Below are 23,924 nucleotides of genomic sequence, written 5' to 3' on the forward strand. Positions count from 1 at the left end.
CTTAGTCAACAGCTCTAGTTTGTCCTCCTTAAATCCTTCTTACAATCCCACAGAAAGTGGCCTCGTCCTCACTAAAAGGACACATTTTCAGTTATACAGTTAGCTTAAGAACTGTACCCTCCAAGTACGTTTCCTGCCAAGAACTAACAAATATACGTGGTCACGAAATCAGAACTATCAGAGATATAGTATCCAACCCCCCCAAAATAGCTCAAATAACATTACATATTGAATCCAGTTTACAGTTGATGGTAAATGGCCTGTATTTGTATAGCGCTTTACTAGTCCCTAAGGAAGCCCAAAGCACTTTACACCACCTCAACACATTCACACACTGGTGATGGCAGCTACATTGTAGCCACAGCCACCCTGGGGCGCACTGACAGAGGCGAGGCTGCCGGACACTGGCGCCACCGGGCCCTCTGACCACCACCAGTAGGCAACGGGTGAAGTGTCTCGCCCAAGGACACAACGACCGAGACTGTCCGAGCCGGGGCTCAAACCGGCAACCTTCCGATTACAAGGCGAACTCCCAACTCTTGAGCCACGATCGTGCAACAGGCCTTGCTCGGCTACGGTTACTCTACAAACACACGGACAGAAAGGAAGTTCTCAGACACCCGTCCCTGTATATTTTACCCATCGCGTAACCCTATCCCAATACCTATCACCACTAGATGGTGGTAGGTAAGTTATACTCCACGACGGGCCTTCTTTAACACAAGGTTCGTCAAAGCTTTAGAACTTTGGAAGAAAACATCGTGGATTATTTGAGGGGCAACGCATACGTTTGCAGTTTCCTACTAATTATTGTTTCCTGCAAAGAACTGTGTAGTTCAGCACTCAGTGTGCAAACGGACGCAACACTGAGCTGGTTCATTAAGTGACTTTTGTCTACATGTGAGCAAAGTCATGTTTCTAATAAACCACAATGATGACTGGTCGCCATGGGTGAAATAAAGTCCAGAAAGCCTAGAAATATCTTTTTATTTTTAATCGATACCAACTGTAAATCCTGCAGCTCACATGGAAAAGTACAAGCACATGTTTAATAGTGATGAATAAAGAGACAATAGCAATCTACAGGTGCTTTGGTAGACACATCATGAAAGTGACTGACTGGTTGTAGAAAGATCTGGATAACATGATAAAAATGCGATGGTTTGCACAACCCTGTGTGAACAGAGGAAAACCAACGTGTATCACATGCTTACATCGTTCTTGCTAAAATGAAGTAGTGCTAAGCATACTCTGAAATATTTTACTCACCAAAGACTAAGGCAATAAATAACACTACTCAGGTACAAAGAGTAATCTGTCAGTAGGACCTCTGTTCTCTCGGACACCGTCTTCACATCGCTGAAACCTGAGGGAGCCACAGAATATCGCAGAAGGATTCGAACAGCTGAAAAACCAACTCACAATGTGCAACATCGATCTTTATAGTGTTTTCTTATATCCAGTGTCGGTGCATCTACTGTTACAACAAAAGGCACACATCACAAATATTCATATGTTAATGGCTGATCACTGTAAAGCAGCTGAACCAGGCAGATTCCACAGTGTCCAAGCATCTCTACACAGACTGGTTGGTACATGTATTCACATTTAGATCAACACACAACATTCCCGTATAATATAGTTCAGTTTTCTCCAGAATTATTTTTGTCAAGTCACAAGAAAGCAGATTTATCTCTACATGGTACAAACGCGCCTTTGTATGTGAGGCTGTGTTGTGTGCAGTGTATTTGAACTCTGTGGTAGATCCAGCTACACTCGTACAGACAGTACAAGTGGGGAGCTGACTTTGCCTTTAAACGACACATCTGTGTGGTTTCAAGACTCTTTATGTAACACGTGTTTTGGAGGACAGAAAACAAAGGCACAGGGTGTATTTGGGTGTGTGCTGTACTGTTTGGGTGCTCGAGTCATGTTGATGTGAGAGTCAGACACTCCTCTCACCGAGGTGACGTTTTCCATATATTTAAGGGAAACCAGGGAAAAATCCATCACACCTGCATGAAATGCACTCATGTTGAAGATTACAAGAGAAATGATAATGCATCAGGGTTTTACACGAGACAGCCAATGTCCAGATGTGTTATATTATTATTATTATTATATTTCTTTGATAGTTAACTACAAGCACTGAGTTCAATTATTTCATTTAAATATTCAATCTTCTGATTGATGAGATCTTTACACTTTATGGCTCAGGAGGTCGAGCAGATTGTCTACTGGTCGGGTCAGTGCTTCAGGTTGATCTACGTGCCAAAGTGTCCTCGGCGAGACATTTAACCCCAAACTGCTCCGACGGATCCACTGGTGTGATAAAGTGCTATAATAATATATGTGTAAATGGGCGAACGCAGCCTGTAGTCATGGCTTCGACTACGACCCAGACTGGGCAGAATGATTTCAATCAGCTTCCCAACCAGAACTCGTGCACACAACCAGTCAGAGTTCAAGTAAACTGCTGCGGTCACGCAGAGGACAGAAAGGCACTGGTGTCAAATGTACAGACTGGTGCTAGATGCTGGGTCTGACCATACAAACACTGTCTGGGTTTCTGTCTCTGCGTGTGAGAAGTTAGTTGCTGTCTTATGAGTTCACTCTGCTGTGAAGCTAAATGTTGCCGTCAGGATCTGATCGGCCGACCTGTTAGTTTTGGTACCGAGTCACAGACTGACCTCAGCCTGACGCTGTGACTCTGCACTGTACTTATGAGGTAATCTGGCTTTCATGAGTTATATCAACCATTTGGTTACATACAGAGTAGCACTGTTTCATTACAAAGTACAACAACACGGCGTTAAAGCTAAATGTTTTGGGCTTTTTTGTCTTTTGGTACAAAAATAATATAGTAATAATATAAACCAACGTAGAGTGAAGAGCAGAGTACAAGTACGCAGATGGAATAACACCAGTCTCCTTAATCCATACTTCTACATCAGCTCTGACGTCAATGAGACATAAAGAGAAGTGTAATGTGTTCAGTGTAGATTCACTGACAGCATTTTCCAGAGGTATGCCGTTTCCTGTCTGACGTGCTTTTGACTCCAGACTGGATTTTTAAACATCTGTTTATATTCCATGAGTGAATGTGCAGAACACTCCTACAAGAAGAAATCCAACTTGCATATCGGAGAATTGAATATCTGAAACAAATCCCTGGATTTCTCTACTGGTGGGTTCAAATGTCGCCTGCCTTGACTTTAGATTCTTAGGACTAAAGCATTAGGAAAATCCCAAAGACATCAGCATATATGTGTCTGGACAGACCTTTTGGTTACAGTGTGTATGTGCGTTTCAAAAAGCATGAGTGATTGCTACAAGCATGATTGGTTGTTGATGGTTTCTGACTGACTTGCTGGAGAAATCCTTTTGAAGAAGAAACAAAGAAGCAACCATGTGTGTCTGGTGTGTGCACATTCAAAGAATCCAGACTGCTGAGGGTTCTCAATTGGCAGGCCCCGGGTCAGTCAGTGGCATAGTGTGCAACACCTCATCCAGAAGCTGCAGGGCACGGTGCAGGTGGACCTCCACCCAGCAGGGAGTGTGTTTGATGCTCTGACGGGGGTAGTCCGGCCCCCAGCCTTTCACGAAGCTGAGCCGCAAGATACAGAGTCGCCTCAGGTCATCGACGCCAATGCCTGCTGCTGCAGAGAGACCTGCCAGTGAACAGGGAGGGGGAGGGGTTAATATCAGAGACCATATTAGGACTTTTCCACCTGCTGTTGGTCGGTGTTTGGCTGTACTCAGTCACTGTGAATGGAATTAGTAGATTCTTAGTGTATTTAAAAGTTGTTGTTTTTTCCCATCATGAGAGTTTCTACCTTTAACTCCACTGTGAGTGTTGCGCGTGTCTCAGCACTTACTAACTGCAGGTGCAATCCCTCCGACGCTGCCTGGACCAGGAATGTTTCCTGAGACAGCGGCTGCCTGTGCAGCAGCTGCAGCTTGAGCCGTGGCTGCTTGCTGCTGCATCTGTCTGTGGCACTGCCGTAGGTCGAATACCTGACCGAGACACAACTGGTGTACACTGTAACAGCAAACCATCTGAGGCATGAAACTCATGAATACTGCTTTACTTTCCTCCCATTGCCCCCAAACAGTCACAGCAGATGCCCGCCCCTCCCTGAGTCTGGCTGGTTACTTCCTGTGAAAAGGGAGTTTTTCTTTCCCACTGTCACCAAGTGCATGCTCAGTGGGTGTCATTGATTGTTGGCATTTTCCTTGTTTTATTGTAGGGTCTTAAAAAAGCGCCTTGAGGCAACCGTTGGTAATAAATATACGTAATAATAAAATGGAACTGAACAGTTCAGACATTGTTTGCAGTTTATTACTGAGCAGTTTAAGTGTTTGGTACAGTGTTCTTGTGCCCAGTGTCACCTATAAACCCAGTGCTGAATGATGCGAGTGAGCTGGATTTATACCTTGATGTAGGCTCCAGGGTAGATCTTGTGCACAGCATCACCTGGTGCCCGGCCCGCTTCCCGATCGAGGTAGTAGCTCTGTACAAACACAGCATGGTCGCTCATACAGCGCATCCACACATCCCCCTCACCACGACACTCCAGCTGCACACCTTTGCCTATGTGTAGCCTGGAACACAGGGAAACAGGTCAGGAAGCCAGCATGTACCTCTGCTTTGGGACGGTGTGCAGGGAAATAATGCAATGAAAATCAAGTCAAAACCTTTTGTGTTTATTTTGAAAAATGTCTTAGTGTCATTGTTATCACCAAATACTTCCATGAGAAAACATTTTTATCTGCTTATTCAACTAGTGTTGGCTGAAGCCGACGCCAGATCACTACGGGCGGTTAACTACCCATCAGAGGCCAATTTTCAAAAGTGTGGATCTGTGGAAGCAGCACCCCAAAACAGGAAGTCAGGGTCAGCTTCTGTTTAAAAGTCCGAATCTCTGATCCTACGGGTACTGTGCAGAGTTCAGGTGGAGCCGATGGCCGAGGGGACTCGCCCCCTCCTACATCCCTCTGCTTCCCTCATTTAAGAAAACCCGGCATCTTACAGACATCCCTGTAGCTTCCCTCTAAATCGGTGCACTTGGTAACAAACTGGGTTAAATTTAGTAGTCTGGAAAACTCAGTCCCAAGGACTGGTAAATGGACTGGTTCTTATAGCACTTTTCTAATCTACCTGTCGTTCTCCCATCATGTGGTCGCAGCAGATGGCCCCGCCCCTCCCCGCGCCTGGTTCTGGAGTTTTTCCTTCCCGCTGTTGCTAAAGCACGTGTTCATGTAGGGTCATGCGATTGTTGGTGTTTTCTCTGGTTTTTCTGTATTACTGTAAGGTCTTACAATAGAAAGTGCCACGAGGCAACTGATGTTGTGATTTTCTTCATTTCTGTGATAAATAATTTCATGTTAAAAAAATATTTCACATTTTTAAAATTGTGCACAGCGGTTAGCACTGTCGCCTCACAGCAACAAGGTCCTGAGTTCAATTCCAGCATCAGGCCGGGGTCCTTCTGTGTGGAGTTTGCATCTTCTCCCTGTGTTTGCGTGGGTTCTCTCCAGGTACTCCGGCTTCCTCCCACCGTCCAAAGACATGCAGTTAGCTGGGTTAGCTTAACTGCTAATTCCAAACTGCCGGTGGGTGTAAATGGTTGTCTGTCTCTCTGTGTAAGCCCTGTGACACACGGGCGACCTGTCCAGGATGCAACCTGCCTCTCGCCCTATGATAGCTGGGATAGGCTCCAGCCCCCCCACCCCCGACCCTGACACGGGTAAGCGGAAGAGGATAAATGGTTTTATTTTGCAGTGAAATCCAACCACATGTAATCCAGAAATTGTCACTAATTGTCTTTTGGAATTTGAACTTCTTTTTTAATGTGTACTCAAATGTGGGGCTGCTTGAATTTTAATATACAGACATTTTTAATGTATCTGTCCCAAATATCCAACAATTATCCATATCCTGATTAATTGTGGATATTGAATGTAAAGTTCACCTGTGATGTTTACGAGCTATCATAAAGCCTCACTAATCAGTGCTGCATCGTACAGTCTCACTTTGGGAGAGGAATTATTGTAGGGCCGACCTTACAATACAAAGCGCCTTGAGGCGACTGTTGCTGTGATTTGTATAAATAAAACTGAAGGGTGTTCTTTGCTAAATATTCGAAAAGTCATTCCACAGTTTGTGTGTCTGCGTCAACACACCTGGCTCTCTCGCTTGCATCTGTGCGATGGACATTACTCAGCTGGCCGAGGCAGAAGCGATCACCTCCTGACGGGTCAACATAACCATCCACAGTCACTACCGGGCAGCTGGAAGGCACCTTGAACATCTCCCCCACCTGAACATCCATTTCAAAGTAGGAGACAGAGCACCAAAACTCTGGTCCTGCAATACGAGCGAAACGTGTTTATAACAAAGTCAAGAAAACAGATGATCTGTTTGTGAAGTGCACGACTCAAAAATGATTTGGACAAATAAGAAGTGGAGATGTGTTAATAGACATTTAATATGCGTGAAAATCAGCCATATGTAAGTAAAACACATCATCAGCTTCTGTTACTCTGTGAGAAAATCTAAAGACAGATATTCAACGTACAACCCCACAGCCCTGAGAGCTCTGAAATTATATTGTGACAATATGAGGTAGAGCGGACTGGTCCACAGGATCAGAATCTAGAATTTCTATGACGTCCATGTAGTTCAGTAATTAGGAAAAAGCCTTATTTTTGTGTTAAAATTTCATTTGGACAAAGTAAGTGACTGTGGTGGTGTGGTCCCTGGCTCAGCTGCAGGGGAGGGGTGGCTCAGTGAGGCAGGGGAGGGCACAGGCCGTGCATTTGGACTAATCACAGTGGAGAGACCAGCTCTGAGCAGAGACTGTGGAGCTGTGCATGTGTGTGTGTGTGTGTCTGTGTGTGTGTGTGTGTGTGTGTGTGTGTGTGTGTGTGTGTGTGGGTCCATCTTACAGTGACCATTACAACCACAGAAACTGAAAAACTGCAGTGGACAAAAAACAACAACTAAGATGTCAAACTGACAAAAGACAAGCACCAAAAAAGTCTCCGTATGTAACCGCTGGTACTATTATTAGTGAACAGCAGTGTTCATATAGACAAATGGTGTCTAACCTGAATGACCGGACCCTGAAGGAGGGAAAGAGGTTGAGCTGTGATGCTGAGACCCTAAAAAGCAAAAAGATGAGTACATTAGTCTGGAGTGGGAAAAAAGTAGAACATTTGTAAGGCTGTGGCAGTCTGTGACGTTTCCACACTCGACCTTACGCTGAGACGTGTGGCTGTCCGGGGTGTGTGCATGACAATAAACACACAAATATACAAAAACATGATGACAGAAGTGCTGAACGTGAACTGAACATACAATCATGGTAAAAAGAAGGACACCTTCTTGCAATTTGAATATTTTACATATCAGGACAGAGTAAAAAGTCATGCAGAAAATAGTTAAATCAAAAAATAATGTGATGTAACGTGAAGTAAGTTATTGATTGTGAGCAAACCCCTCCCCCTCCCCAAACATTCAAGCACAGCACATTGAAATGTGAGTTTTTGACCTGTGCATGTGACTGTGCACACACAGTGTCAGGTATCACAGCGGTGCACACGCTCTGTGTGAGGCTTCATAAGGGAGGAAGTTCTGCAGCAGTGCATTCAAATATCAGAGTATCAGTGATCAGAACAGGGACACATTGTGAAGCATTTCTTACAGTGATGGTTTGGAAGATGCAGAGGCGGCTGTTGGTGACCGCGCCCTTCCTGCTGGGGTCCAATGGGAGTGTAGGAGGCCGTGCTACTGCCTGTCCAAACAGCTGCGTCACAGGAAAGAAAAATCTGATTAGTGTTTTTGAAATAATGCGCTCAAATCTGAAATGAATGTATGCAAAAGTCAAATTAACCAGTGAATAAGTTACTAAACATCCGTTAGCTAAATGTGCAGAAGAAATCAGAAGCACCTTTATTTGTTCTTTGCACTGCATATTTATTTATAACCTGCATATAATCAGCACTACGAATTCATTTGTAAATAAAACAATTATTATTTCCAATTAAAAATGATTAGAACTCACATATTTATCCAACATTTACTGTTTAAGTGCATGTTTGAAACTAAACAATCCTCCAGTCTGTAGTTGCTGTAAACTTCAGACTAAGCAGCATCATGTTTACACTGTTTAGTGTCGAGCTCAGGAGCACATGCATGAAAAGATTGGTGTTAATGAATGAATCAAACCAGCTAACGTGTCCATCGCTAACCCACGGAAACAAATATGAATGATAACAAGTGCTTTTGATTCTTTTATTACTGGGTGAACTGGCAACAGGACTAAGAGGCTTTGGTTTGTAAGAAGTGTGTTAGTACAAGTACGTGAGCTCACTGTGGAATGAAGGCTGAGTCTGAGACTGCGTATTGCTGCTGTATCCATTCTGTCTATTCAAATGAGAGGGAGGTAGAGGGGGCTGCTGTGAGTGGGTGTGCTGCGAGGGATGCTGGGCAGCCTGCTGCTGAGAGGAAACCTGGGGTGGGCTTTGAGGTCGTTGTTGAATGACTTGAGCCTGTGGAGATGGAGTTTGGAGACAGCCATCACCATGACTGCCCTGCAGTGGCAGCATGGAGCCAGAGGCAGGCACTGGAAGACAAACAGAGGAGCACATCGGACCTGGTTTACATGCTGTGACTGTTATCAACTATCTGCGGAGGAAAGATAGAAAGAAGCTTTGTCGTCCCTTAATATAAAGTTTGAGCAGTCCCAGTGTAAAAAAAAAGTACACATGACAAGATATGAACATTGACAGGTTCATCAAACTGCGCTGAATAATGATATGCTGACCTTTGGGTGACACAGCCAGGTTAGAGTATCTGGTAACAGGTGGGGGGCCATGGGGTTCAGAAGGGGGCAGAAGGGGACTATAGTGGTCTGGAGCTGCTTGGTGGTCGGACAGAGGCATACCAGGCGGAAGGTCCATCTGTATACAATCAGGGATGTATTCTTCTTTGATTAGTCCGCTCGATGCAGCTGTGAGAGGCAGGAGGAGGTGAGGTCACACAAAGAGTCACAGCACGGATTTGTATCTAATGCTGATGGATGTATGAGTGCGAAGGAGAGTTCATATCAAACTACACCATGTAAGGTGTCACCCACCAAAAGCCTTCAATGATGTGAATGCAATTAATATTCTGACAGAAGTCACAGTGTGACGTGGGCCTGTTCACTACAGCCGACCACTGGTGTTTTCATTTAGCTGTTTAGGCCGAGTGTTCGTGTAAATCACACACATATATTCCTCTGCTTGTTTCCCCATTATTTAAAAATAAAGTTGTGATATTAGGAATAAAATGAGAGAAACAACAATGCTGTCGAGTGTTGCCAGGCTCTTTTTTCACAAAGGGACATAATTATCAGAAACGCTGCTCATGTGGGACAAATGCACGAACAAATCTTTAACGCTGTTTTTTGCTTTCATTTACTAACACTTGCATTTTTGTCATGAAACATGTTTGTTTAGTAATAAGAATTGATTGAGAGAGAACGTCCACATTCATGATTTAACATTCATGTGTAACGCTTCTGATCACTGTCATGAGAATCGACCATAAACTGTAAAGTAAAAACATAAATGACGGGAATGGAGAAGCAGCTCCCAGCAGTTCATTTCCTTGGACTTGTTCGTCCGATTGGCTGCATATCTGTTCCACTAATGCTCGCGACACCGTTCGGGTCATTTTACAGAGAAACAACAAAGTAACGTAACGACTGGTGGATCAAATTACTCAAATTACTCAAATTACTGTCTCCTGGGAGGAATTAAGCAGTGATGGCAGAGGGAGCCAATCAGAATCGATAAGGAATCGAATCATCGAGTGGAATTTGAATTGCTACATTCTTACTGATTCCATCCCTACGTGTGACTTTCCCACAGATCCCGGGGTCATTTTAGTCCAGCCTCTCGGGAGCTTCGGTCGTCGTTGTGTAAATGTTTTTTGACTTCTCTGTCTCAGTTACAAAGAGATGTTTGAGAGCTCGAAGTGTTTGGTTGGCTGCACAGCACAGAGTGACACGGATGATGAGAACACGCATGCAGCTATCTGTCAATATCATTAGTTAGGTGGTGTCAACCACACGTCTGAGGAATGCAGAGACTTCTAATAGACTGCTCATTGCACATGAATACAAACAACTCTCGAGGTCCCCACTTACAACATAAACATTTACTAAATGTATTTTGTCACAACTACATGTGGGTTGGAAATGTTCATGCTGTGTTTCTGTGAAACAGAACTCACCTGTATTTTGAAGGCTGAGACCAACTTTTAGAGAACAGGGACAGAATAAGAGAAACATTTTGACTGAAGACATCACAACAATATCTGTCATTCATGATGTCATAATGTCATTGCAGTTAAGGAGACCGTGGAGTCCACGTAAGAGCTGCTGAGGTAAAGCGTTGACCTACCGATGCCTGGTGACACCACCCTCTCATAATGGTAGGGGTTGACACACACGCTGTCATACTTGAGGTCAAAAGCATACTGGCAGAATTTGACATGCTTTAGTTCATTCTTGTGGAGGTCAGGCCAGCGCCACAGCCGTGCGTAAATCACATGAGGGAAGCCTTTCCTGCCTGCCACCTGAAGAGACAGCAAAGCAACATTACAGCAGTTCCAGTACAGTCTAAACCAGGAAGCCTGTTTTAGAGCTACTACAGGGAAGCTGTGAAGCGTAACAGGAAAACCTTTGTTGACTTCCTGCGTACAGCAGAGAATTGTTTGTGGATCTGTATACTGCTGTCTGAGTGACAGCGTTTACCCAGGACCGTTTCAACAACACTACAGATTAGCAGAGCAGAGCGCAGCTTCAACACGCATCTTAGTCCTATTGTCTCAGATTTTGGCCTCAGCACTACACCACCCAAAATAAAACTACACCGACAATGGCCACCAGACTTCAAGGTGAAGTTAGATTTCACCACACAAGCCCTGCTTGCCTTGGTTGCCATGATGGGAAGCCAGTGCTGCATACGCACTCATCCGCCACTTCGCATTGATATGTGTACACTGTGGTTGTGGAGGGCCGGACATGGTCGGCAAAAATGCTTGTTCAAAAGTTTACACAAGGCTCAATTGTTACTAAGGGGTAAGATATCCCCACAAGACCACACCTGCACCACCACCAGCCTACACCACTGATGTAAGGTAGGATGGACCTGTGCTTTCATGTTGTTTCTGCCAAATCCTTAGAGATGTTTGTGCAGGAAAATTCCAGAAGCTCGGAAGTTTTTAAAATAGTAAAACTATCGGACACCATCAGCCATGTTACGTTACGTCCCTTTAATCACCGCTCAGCCTCATTCTGATGCTTGGTTTGAACTTGCAGGTCATCTTAGCCACAAACCTAAATGCAGTTGCTGTCATGTCATTGGCTGATTATACGGTGGGATGCAAAAGTTTGGGCAGCCTTGTTAATAGTCATTATTTGCCTGTTTAAATCGTTGGTTGTTACAATAAAAAAATGTCAGTTAAATATATCATATAGGAGACACACACAGTGATATTTGAGAAGTGAAATGAAGTTTATTGGATTCACAGAAAGTGTGCAATAACTGTTTAACCAAAATCAAGCAGGTGCATAAATTTGGGCTCCACAAAAAAAGAAATGAAATCAATATTTAGTAGATCCGCCGTCTGCAGCCTCTAAACGCTTCCTGTAGGTCCCGATGAGAGTCTGGATTGTGGTTGAAGGTATTTTGGACCATTCCTCTTTACAAAACATCTCTCGTTCATTCAGGTTTGATGGCTTCCGAGCATCAACAGCTCTCTTTAACTCACACCACAGATGTTCAATAATATTCAGGTCTGGGCTGAGATGAACGTTCCAGGACGTTGTACTTGTTCCTCTGCATGAAAGCCTTAGTGGATTTTGAGCAGGTCGTTGGGTCGTTGTCTTGTTGAAAGATCCAGCCCCGGCGCAGCTTCAGCTTTGTCTCTGATTCCTGGACATCGGTCTCCAGAATCTGCTGATACTGAGTGGAATCCATGTGTCCCTCAACTTTGACAGGATTCCCAGTCCCTGCACTGGCCACACAGCCCCACAGCATGATGGAACCACCACCATATTTTACTGTAGGCAGCAGGTGTTTTTCTTGGACTGCTGTGTTCTGTTTCCTCCATGCATAACGCCCCTTGTTATGCCAAATAACTCAATGTTAGTTTCATCAGTCCACAGCACCTTATTCCAGAATGAAGCTGGTTTGTCCAAATGTGCTTCAGCAAACCTCAAGCGGCTCTGTTTGTGCTGTGGGCGGAGCAAAGGCTTCCTCTGCATCACTCTCACATACAGCATCTCCTCGTGTAAAGAGCGCCGAATGGTTGAACGATGCACGGCGACTCCATCTGCTGCAAGATGATGTTGCAGGTCTTTGGTGCTGGTCTGTGGGTCGACTCTGACTCTTCTCACCGTCGCTTCTGTCTATCTGAGATTTTTCTTGGTCTGCCACTTCGAGCCTTAACTTGAACTGAGCCTGTGGTCTTCCATTGTCTCAATATGTTCCTAACTGTGGAAACAGACGGCTTAAATCCCTGAGACAGCTTTCTGTGTCCTTCCCCTAAACCATGATGGTGAACAATCTTTGTCTTCAGGTCATGTGAGAGTTGTTTTGAGACCCCGTGTTGCTGCTCTCCAGGGAAAATTAAACAATCCTTGCACACTTTCTGTGAATCCAATAAACTTCATTTCACGTCTCAAATATCACTGTGTGTGTCTCCTATATGATATATTTAACTGACATTTTTTATTGTAACAACCAGCGATTTATACAGGAAAATAATGACTATTAACAACGCTGCCCAAACGTTTGCATCCCGCTGTAGATTTACAGCTGAATAGGTGTACCTAATAAAGTGGCTGATGACACTGTATGAAAAAACCTACAGAATTTTCTGACAGTTCAGGTTTTCACATAAAGGTCAGCTTTTAAATTGTAGCAAAGATCAGTAGGTAATTAGTCATGTAGACGGAGACAAACTCGCGGCCCGCGGGCCATTTGCAGCCCACGTCACCCCTACTTGCGGCCCGCAATTTAATACGGGATTTAATATGAAGGCAGAGTGTTACAGGCAGTGTTAGGTAGCCTCATTCACAGTGTAGTCTGTGCTGCAGGGACAACGTGTGGGACCGCCTCTCCCATTGTGTGTGTGAGCGCGAGGAAGGGAGGAAAAGCAGAATCAAAAAGTACGAAGTGCTACCGACGAGAAAGATGGAAGCATGTAAATATAATAAAACCACTGCAGCCAAACAGAGAGCCTGACGAGCCCAGCTGTAAGTAAGCTGTTAAGGCTCGACTGTACGCTGTGTTCGTGTTTTCCTCAGAAACAATAAGTTCTGTTGCAGCAGCCTTTCAACGCCTCTCTCTGTCTCTCGCTAGCAAAGTTGACCCAGACAGTAAAGCTAGTCAAGAGACCCCCTAACTCGACGTATTAGCCGGAGGTCCCTTTACTACGGTTCAGACCAGGCTGAGCTAACAAGAGAGTACAAACTGTGTTAGGTTAGTGAGAGTTATTCATAAAGAAAACAAAGATGGTCTATGTCTGCATTTTCACTTTGTTAAATACGAACAAAGTTATAGCAGAGGTGCTGCCACGTGTCTGTCCAGAAAGAGAGGAGCAATTTGTTTATTTGGTAGTTCAACGAAAGGCTTCGGTTAGATAAGAGTGAGGGGAAAATGTGCTTACTTTTGCAGTTTTGTCTTATTATACAATATTTAACCTCCTAAGACCTGAGCTCTACCACAGCAGCATTTTAATTTCTCTCTATTTGGGCTGACTGGGACCCGATGAATGTAAAAACAAAGAATTACCAGATTTTTGTTTCTAAGAAGAATGAGAGCCACATATGAGGATTCGTTTAAAATTTCAGTAGAACAGTGGCAGTATAATGTCCTCGTAAGTGCACATCAGGCCCTTGTAGAGCAAAATTGAGTATTTTGGTCTAAATAACCCAAAATGTGATGTCCACATATGTGGACCCAGGTCCTAGGAGGTTAAAATAAAGAAAAACACTGTTTTTGGAAATAATTGTGGCTGTTTTCTTGTTCTAATTGAACACTTTAGTGTCCAACGAGACGACGGTGCCAGCAGCGGCCCCCGGCTCCTCTGAGTTGGAGACTCCTGCTCTAGATGCTTCATTCAAACCAGAGACTGACAACTTTCAAGGTCAAAACAAACCAAACCAAGCAGGAAATGTGAATGTGGGACGATTCCTCAAAGCAGAGCGAGACAAAGCCAATAGGATACAAAGAGTGTTGTTGCACAAAGACATCAGGATTTTGGCAGAAAGTTTGTGTCGTTGTAACACTAACATTTTGTCATTTTTTATGCCTACATGCTGTATGTGATAAACAGACAGTGAATCTGAATCGCACTGTCAGACCTACATCCTAAACAAAACGACTGCTGCACAAATAAACCTCAAAGCACTAATAATTGTGTATAGAATCACACTTCAGTTGAATACTGACCACAGCAACTCTAACCCGCCGAGGAAATTTATAAACATGAAATGAAAAAAGTGAAATCATTGATAAACATATGAATCATGCACAGAAAGATCAAAGCAGTGATCAAAGTGACGCCCTTCATGTTGCAGGTGGACTGACCTGCAGCCGTCCATCTAGAGTCCTCTGGATGGTGACACACTTGCTGGGATGAACACCATTGGTGGTGACGGCAGTGATGAGAGAGTCCAGCTCGTCCTTCTTCTCCTTTAGCTTCTTCACCAGACTCTCGATGGCGCGCTTAGCAAAGCCCTCGTTCTCCCCGCCCTGCCGGTGGCACATGAGGCTGTGGACGATGCTGAGGCAGGCATCGTTGCTGCTTGGTGGGTTTACTGACATGATGGTGCTGTCACAGGGCCAAAAATGGACATTTGTTCTACTTACTAGGCATGTGACAAAAAGCAGAGACCTCTAAAGTTGATGGCAGCTAAAACATGGCGTCATTCCTGTGTTGCTTACCTGGTGTTAAGTTGGTCCACCAATGAGTGACCAGAAAGTTCACTGGCATCATGATGGCCCAGCTCTGAATCGTTCCCTGTTAGTGGAGCAAGAACACCAACACTTAGTGGATCCTAGTGAGGTCACGTACCCAATAGACTATGTGCACGTTAGCATATGCTACTTCATATACTGTTATATTTCTCAGCTGTCCCTCGTTTATCGCAGGTGTTATGTTCTAAAAATAACCAGCGATAGGTGAAATCAAGGAGCCAATTTTATTTTTTGACGGTGCAAAACGTTTCGTGGACATCGTGGACATACAGCACTGCACTTCAGAGTAGGGCTGCCACGATTAGTCGACTAGTCACGATTACGTCAACTATCAAAATCATCGACGACTGATTTAATAGTCGACGCGTCGTTTGAAGCTTTGTAAGATCACAAAAGACGCAGGAATAAGTAGTAGGATTTAAGAGTGTAATAACGGACTGAAACAGAAGATGGCAGCACTGCATGTACAAGGATGCCAGCTGCCGTTAAACCCCGAAGAAGAAGAAGCTGTCCCAGAATTCATAGCGCAGCCCAGCTCAGTTTCCAACAATGGCAGCAGCTAGTTAGTTTTAATATTACTCTTATTATTCTTTCTAGGTCACAAAATAAACGTTTAACATATTTTTAGGCGCGAATGTAACTGTATAAATCTCAAATATCTGCTCAGTTTATCAAGACACCACATATTTTCAAAAGCGCTCCGACGTTTTCGGAGACGTCTGTTACCCACTAGCTCGATAGCTAGCCGGGGGCAAGGCTAACTAGACCCGGTGAGAACACCGGACTCCCGGCAAATCGTTTTCAAACCCACCGCCGTCTTTCGCTACTCAGGTTAAACATGATATATGAGTCACTTAGATAACTTACAAATGTTATTGTTTGGCTTTTTTTTTAGTATTTTATTTGTTCCTGAGTAAATCGGTTTGGCTGAGATTAAAGTTATAGTTTTTACACAGCTGAATAAACATCAAGCAGACAGCTGATTATCAGAAGTGTGAGATGCTCGAGAATATACTCCGGTGTCCTGTTATATTTTAGATAGCAAGGAGTTTATTAAACTTCACCGAAACAATCTGCAAATTTCATTAAAATTTAATAAACTATCATCTTGTCTTTATTTTTAGTTAGCACCTGAAACACTTAAAGCTGTAAGCTAATGATAGTTATATAAGAGCAGATGCTGCTGGTGCAATAAGCTGTACGTTTTACGTCCAATGGATGATGATCTGATTAGTCGACTAATCGCAAAAATAATCGGTGACTAGTCGACTATCAAAATAATCGTTTGTGGCAGCCCTACTTCAGAGTCACACTGCTAGCAATCGATGCAGCGATTCGGTACTGTACAGGAGAGACGTCACGGAGGAGATCGTCTGCAGCGATCAGGACACAATGTGACGTAAAAATAAGCATGCAAACTTGCACTAAAAAATCTGTGAAACAGCGAGGTGAAAGGTGAACCGCGTTATAGCGAGGGACCGCTGTAATTTTTAAGGTAAGTCACAACATACCCTTCGTACATACTAATGTATAGAAACCGTTACCAGCAATCATTCATTTTTTGTGTGGCTTTTTTCACGGTTTGTTAACATGCTGTGTAGGTGTGTACTTGACTAGCTGATCTCGACATAACGGGGAAACATCTGGTTTGACTATTCTTCACCTGTAGTTTGAATGCTGAACATTTGCCTGTTTAAATCATAAGACCAGTCACTATACAGAGATGTGCTTCTGAATGTGGACGATGTGTCTTCTGCTGCAGTGAAGTAAACAACTGATCGATCTAAACTCTTTAAACGTCAAAATTGATCATTAGATTTTTTTATGACACAACAGTGGTGAGTGTTCCCACCTTCTGCTCTTTGTAACTTAACGCCATCTTTCCGTTTTTGGACATGATTTTGGAGGATATCTTCGCAGCAGCGATTGACCGCAAAGTAAAGCTACCGGAAATGTACAACCCCACATCCGGTCTCAAACCAGGAAGTTAGCATTTTCTCGTGCACAGGGTCTATAGTCACTAAAGATGAAGAAGGTGTTTCTCAGGCTGGGTTTTTGTCTCCTCCCAGTCCTGAACTAGGGATTGTTTACAAATATGAATGTGAATAAGAACTGTTAACCACTACAGCACTGAGCCACCGCTACTCCGCCTCGTCCTCAAATTATCCCATTCACAAGATTTTCAGAAAACTTGACCTCTGACCTTGATCTTGAGGTCGAGGTCACTGAAATTCAAACTCATCTGAGATTTTCAGTGGACGCAACTATGGTAGAAATGTTGAAATCCTATGTCACCTCATTCTTGAGTCACAGACTTGACTGACGATAACACCCCATCAGCTTTTTCTGCCCGAGGGTTGAAAAGGCTCCATGAGGCAGCCGGGCCACAAAGAGCTGGTTACTCTTCCTAAATCCTTTATTCCTGTCTGGATACAAGCATAACGCTTTGACAGGACAAAGTGAATTAAGCTGCCTTTGGCCTCATTAGCAAATGGAAAAGAGTGAAATGCTGATAGCTCCAGTGTGGGGCAGCTATAGGTAGACTAACCTATGGCAGGAAGGCAGGGTTAGGGAGCAGACAGGAAGTGTGGATAGATAATGCACGCAACTCACTGAGCTTTGTCTCTGATGCCAACACTGCAATACAAACTGCAAGTACCTTTAAGTTAACACACTCTAAAGGCAAAGCTAGCTGTGAAGGCACATGAAGGTACATATGATGCAAAATGTGAACATTTGTCAAATAAAATGTGAGGACTGTATTCTGACATTGTTCACACGCGTGTTTTTAATTTGCAGTTGCAGAAAAATATTCACAAATGTGCAGACTGATATCTTCACAAAGCCAGAGGCTTTAATTGAATAATTCAAATTTTATTCATCTTAATAAACGTTGGCACATTAGCACCGAGTAAATCCACCGACATCAGAAATCCGTGATCAGGGAGAACAGACAGAGAACAGCAGAGACGGTGGAGGCACAGACGTGTCCACGCTCCTGTCTCCGTTCTTTTAGGATTCTGTGATGGTGGAGGATGGTTTGCCTCCCACTGACAGCACTGGGAGGCAAACCATCTTCCACCATCATTGGACCTCCTCAGGTGATTAACAAGTAATTATTAATTCATATATTTACATCATTTTAGACACTTTGTGTTAAAAAGCACGATGACAGCCACAGACATTTTGAAACCAACTTTGTGGTCTGACTGGTTCTGTCTGATCTTTACTGTACTAACCACGGGTCTGTTGTGTGTCACCCAGCTTCCTCATCATCATCTACTACAGATGATGATCAAGTATGTGATCATTACTACAATAGAACCTCAGAAATATGCAAAACCATATGTGATTGTTCATGTTTATGTGGTTTGGCATGCATCCTTTTTTCCTTTTAAACAACAATAACAAAGTTTTAACAAGCCGTTTAACAACATTCATTTACTTAAATAATTGCAAAGTTCCCTGATGTGATTCATGGATTTCATCTGCATGAAATTTCATTAGAAATCAAATCAATCTGCTGCATGACACCAACTTGGCACAGTCGCCTTTTAGCATAATAAACATGGGCCAATCAGGTACTGAGGGAGACTCTGGTTTCAGAGGTGAAGTAACGGTCCTCTTTTACTGCCAAGCTGGGTCAAACTGAGGCATATCCAAGCTGTCACAGCAGCATACTGATCAGTGCATTTATGCTATATAGCTAGCTAGCTAACATTGTTTCTTCATTCATGCTTTTTTTGCTGCTGCACCTAATTAGAAGTGAAGGAATTGTGATGTTTGCACTGATGTCCTCATTAATCAGAGTGCTAATGTACTAAAAGAAAGCTCTGAACAAACTTACCATGGCTCTGCGTGCATTGTGATTGTGAATCAGGCATGGGGAAAGAGGACAGCACTCCTTTGCCTCTTTTCCACTAGTGCCTACTTGGCTCGACTCGATTTATTGATGAATCAATGGATCAATTGTAATGTCACTTTTTTCCAAAATACTATTTCGAGTTTAATCTTGATTTTTTTGGGGGGGGATCTGCCCCTAATGCTCTGTTGAAGATTAGAGTGGACTTCAGCAAAACATCTTCCTCTGCTTCTTGGGGGGAGGAGGGAACAGTGAACGTGGCCCCAGAGTGCTCAGGGCCTGGATCTCTGTGGTGCTGCCCACTGAGCCGCAGCACCACAGTTCCTAAGTCCCTGTGGAGGGTGGGATGCACCAAAACTTCCATCGGTGGTTGTCTAATGTGCTGCCAATGTTTTCCTTTCGTACAGACACCTGGGCATCATTTTTGTCTCCAAGGATATGCATGTCAACATCATCCCCCTTGTCTTCTCCACATCCCTCTTTGCAGTCAAGAAGCCGGTTGAAGAGAGGAGGAAATTCAGCCTCCGGGACCAGGATTCTGGGAGTGACGCCAGTGTGTGCCTGACACGATACAGATGCAGAGGGGATGGGTAGTTTCCCCAAGACAGTCAACCTACAACAGCTGGGTAAGGGCAGGATGCGACATCCTTAACCTTCCCACCACCAGCGTTCCCCTGAGAGGATCCAATGTGAGCCATACCCACTAATGCTCAGCTTTGACAGCTAACAATAGCTACACAGTCACAAGCTCACTTGAGGTGCTAGCTTTAAAACCGCTTACTAAAAACAATATACTGTGACGAAAAAATATAATTCCAGTGTAGTAACATTTGTGAAAGCGGAAAAACCCACATTCATGGACTACCTGCATCAACAAGCACTGGATAAACTTGGTCGGGGACCACTGAGGAGGTCTAGTGATCTTCATGGGGAAGAAGGAATGCCTGGTGTGGGCACTAATACAGGGGGTTGGGGACCCCCTGTCCTTGAAGTGCCTGGTTTGTCTTAGCCCGCCGTGGTAGACTGTGACTGGTCACACCAGAGGGCGCTTCCCACAGTGAGATACCAAGCAAGATACCAAAGGTAAAAAAGAACTACAACTTTACAGACTGAAGTGCAACAACATAGGAAAGTAAATGTTATGCAGCATTTTGTAACAAAGCAAAATATAGTCATATAGAATTACCTCAAGGTTCATACTTTAAAACTGTACAGCACAGTTTTGTGAATGTTTCTTTGCACCTTTTTTGCAAACACATATGCGAACTTTGAAATATCTGCTAATTGCTTTAAAATGAAATGCACAGTGTGTTCTGCGCACAGTTTCTAAGCGCGTGGAGAAGGTAGGATATTGTAATGTAATACGGCCTTTTACTATAGCCTAACTCATGGAAAGAATACAGGCAGCCGCTGCTTTTAGTGACTGCTATACTTTCCTAACCGCACACACTTCCCTAAACACGCTGTTCATGAAACAGGAGCACCAATCTAATACTCGCAATGCAAAATCACAGTTGAATGGACACGGCCACGCCAAACTGACCGTGTCCTATGTGCTTAACAAAACCTGAACAGTTTCCAGGCCATTCATTCCAGTCAGTGACATTCCGCACATCCCGAAACCTGCTGTCTCGACATGCCCAGCTGATATAATACAGATATAAATATGAAGGTTATTTACATTTTCCACTTAAACTTTACCAATAAGATTGGACATATTTGAACACTGGAACCGGAAAACGGACGATACAACACAGGTCAGTATGTACCAAACGGGACAGTAGAAAGAGCAGTTGTTGCAGATTAAAAGCAACAATTTAGCAAGCTAACTTGACTCTTCCTCACGTTTTCGTAACAGCAATGATGAAAAATAGAATAAAAGATAGAGAAACTATTTCTACTTACACATCAGCCAAAGTAGAGAAGAACTTGGACAGAACGATCGCTAAGCTATTCGACAATTGCCTCAAGTGTTGCACTCCGACAGCTCTGCGTGTTGTGTCTGCTGCCCAGAGCTGCCGTTTGTGTTTATAGCGATTTTTGTTAGATCTGAGTGTCTCGCTGTGTTCACGGGGGGATTTCTCTGTGAATTCCTGTAGTGGAGAAAGCCAACGTTTCTCAGTGGCTCTACTGCGCTAGCTTGATGTTTCTCAGTTGTTTCATCCCTTTATCAGACCCACTGTCTCCTCGTGCATCTTGCCCCTTCCTCTCGTGCACGCCACAATAACAATAGCTGGGAGACGACGTGCGCGTCAGTGTCTCGACACGCCGCAGCCAATCGGCGGTCAGGTGTCACAGGGCACGCACCTCTCGGCCAATCGCGCTGTGGTTCTCACAGCAGGACCGCTAGCCACGAACTGTCTGGTTCGCCTAGATTGGCCCGCGAGACTGTTTTTCTAAAGTGGCGCCGCTGAGGATTAGCCCCGAGTCACCACCACCAACTGGAACGGCACGGCTCGGTATTCGAGCACGACTCCAGCTCACACTGAATCACTGAATACATCAACAACGCATGTTAGTTCACTTACACGTCATTTACATGTGCAACAGCACAACTTTCGCCTTCTAGCAGCAAAAACAGGGAAAAATGGCACTCGGAGAATCCTTACACGAAGACTGCGGTAACGTCCGTGGGGGGAGGGGGGCTATGCTATGATCGTTTTAAATCAGATGTGACCCTTGTAATGAAAATTAATTTTAGATACTGTCTCCCAATAACAAGCCAGAGGTGCTGTAAAAATACAGACAACTAAAGACACTACGCTCTACAGGTACATTTGCATTTAAGTGTCTTTAAGTATTTAATGTGTCTATAGCTGAACATACAATTCAACGTGTACAGAGAATTTACCTTCCACAAGTAAGAAAGTTTCTACTCTGGTTTAAACAAAACAGTCCCTCTAAGTACTTAACAATACGCATCTGCTTTGAAACTACTCCAGGTCAAACAGCCACAACATTAAGGGAACAAGCACTGTGCTTTTTAACTGCAGGACAAATAAGAGGCAGCGAAACAAACTACTCAGATCACATCAGCACAGAGACCCAGTAGTTTACATTTGGGGCTTTTCTCATACAAAGTCTTATAATAATTTACATTATGTTCAGGTTTATTTTAGGAAAATGTTTGGATTAAAATACAGCCTTTAAAGGACATTAGTCATGTTGCATAGGAGAAGGTCCTGAAGCAAATGACCTCCATGTGCCTCCAGCAGCAACCCAAGAAACTGTCCATAACATCACAGGTAAAGTGTCTTCTTCTGTCTTGCATGTTGTTACAGGAGCAACATTTCTAACATTGCCGTCATGGATAGAAGTATTTACTGTACATTATATGGAGAAACGTTCTGAGCCACCTACATATTACACTTAGAGGGAGCTGTAACAACTTTTTCTGATTTTGGTTCTGTAATTCACCACAATGCATTTTAATTAACTTGGATGCAGCTGAAGTGCAGACTTTCAGCTGTAATTCAGTGGGTTGAACAAAATGATTGCAGAAAAATGAAACGACCTGGATCTTTTTTTAAAACACAATCCCTTCATTTCAGGGGCTCAAATGGACAAATTAAATAACTGAAAGTAAAATGTTCACTTGTAATACTTGGTTGAAAGCTCTTTGCTGACACTGACAGCCTGAAGTCTGGGACTCATGGACATCACCAGATGATGGTTTCCTCCTGTTTAATGCTCTGCCAGGCCGTCACTGCAGCAGCTTTCAGTTGCTGTTTGTTTGTGGGCCTTTCTGTCTCAGGTTCAGTCTTCAGTAAGTGAAATGCTCAGCTGGGTTAGGATCAGGTGACTGACTTGGCCATTTAAGAATATCCCACTGTTTTGCTTTAATAAACTCCTGGGCTGTTTTGGGTCATTGTCCATCTGAACTATGGAACATTCAGTTTGACTGCATTTAGCTGGATGTGAGCAGACAGGCTGTCTCTCTGTGTCACATCGTTAATAGACACCAGTGTCCCAGTGCCACTGGCAGCCATGCACACCCGAGCCCTCACACAGTGTTTTACAGATGATGTGGTATGTTTTTGATCACGAGCTGTTCCACACCTTCGTCATACTGTTTTCTTGCCATCGTTCTGGTTGAGCTTGGTTTCATCTGTCCAAAGGATGTTTTTCCACAACTGTGCTGGCTTTTTCAGTTCTTTTTGTTTAATCAAAGTCCAGTCTAGCCTTTCTATTCTTGAGGCTTGTGGTCGGCCTGCACCTTGCAGTGAACCCTCTGTATTTAGACTTGGACATCGATACAGCTACCTCTCCTGGAGAGTGTTGTTCACCTGGTTGTGATGGGGTTTCTCTTCACCATGGAAATGATTCTGTGATCATCCACCACTGTTGTCTTCTGTGGACGTCCAGGTCTTTTTGTGTTGCTGAGTTCACCAGTGTTTTCTTTCCTTCTCAGGATGTACAAACTGTAGATTTTGCCACTCCTAATATTGTAGCAATTTCTCAGATGAGTTTTTCTGTTTCCACAGTTTAAGTACGGCCTGTTTCACCTGCATGGAGAGCTCCTTTGACCACATGTTGTCTTCCAAATGCAAACACCACACCTCAAATCAACTCCAGGCCTTTTATCTGCTTAATTGATAATGACATAACGAAGGAATCACCCACATTTGTCCAATTACTTTTGGTTCGTTTAAAAAGCAGGTTGCACATGTTAAGGAGCTGAAACTCCTAAACCCTTCATCCAATTTGGATGAAGATCGTCTCAAATGAAAGCTGCGGGTCTACACATTATGTCAGTGTCCATTACATGACTATAATTGGAATATGTTTCAGTAAACAGGTAAAAGAAAAAAAGACAGAAAACAACAGCAACTTGTGTCAGTGTCCAAATATATAAGGCCCTAACTCTGTGGTCTGCCACTGGGCTGCTGAGTTACTGGGGTTTCCAACACTTCCACTTTTCACACCAGTGAATACCACTTCCAGTTGATTGTGTATTATCGTGGAGTAAAGATTCACCGACAGTGGCATCTTGTACACTTCCACACTGCCATACAGTGAA

At 43.8% G+C, this 23,924-nt stretch overlaps 1 protein-coding gene across 6 annotated transcripts; it reads right to left on the minus strand.

Moving 5' to 3' along the window:
• Positions 1 to 970: 970 nt before the first annotated feature.
• Positions 971 to 23,908, minus strand: smad10a (SMAD family member 10a). Of its 6 annotated transcripts, none has more exons than XM_084919885.1 (13): positions 21,433 to 23,908; positions 15,010 to 15,085; positions 14,653 to 14,896; positions 10,456 to 10,630; positions 10,286 to 10,309; positions 8,832 to 9,017; positions 8,379 to 8,630; positions 7,710 to 7,811; positions 7,114 to 7,167; positions 6,187 to 6,370; positions 4,437 to 4,605; positions 3,879 to 4,032; positions 971 to 3,671 (listed from the first exon to the last, which is right to left on the minus strand). In XM_084919885.1, the coding sequence occupies exons 1-13, from the start codon at positions 21,437 to 21,439 to the stop codon at positions 3,460 to 3,462; spliced, it is 1,839 nt and encodes a 612-aa protein (XP_084776011.1). In that variant the 5' UTR covers positions 21,440 to 23,908; the 3' UTR covers positions 971 to 3,459. The 6 variants fall into 6 exon arrangements, with proteins under 6 accessions (XP_084776011.1, XP_084776014.1, XP_084776012.1 ...); XM_084919888.1 differs by having other exon boundaries at positions 21,444 to 21,534; XM_084919886.1 differs by lacking the exon at positions 21,433 to 23,908 and adding an exon at positions 20,810 to 21,391.
• Positions 23,909 to 23,924: the final 16 nt, after the last annotated feature.

The sequence above is a fragment of the Perissodus microlepis genome, chromosome 22, assembly GCF_051167445.1.
Source record: "Perissodus microlepis isolate ML-2025 ecotype Zambia chromosome 22, ASM5116744v1, whole genome shotgun sequence".
Lineage (NCBI taxonomy): Eukaryota > Metazoa > Chordata > Actinopteri > Cichliformes > Cichlidae > Perissodus > Perissodus microlepis.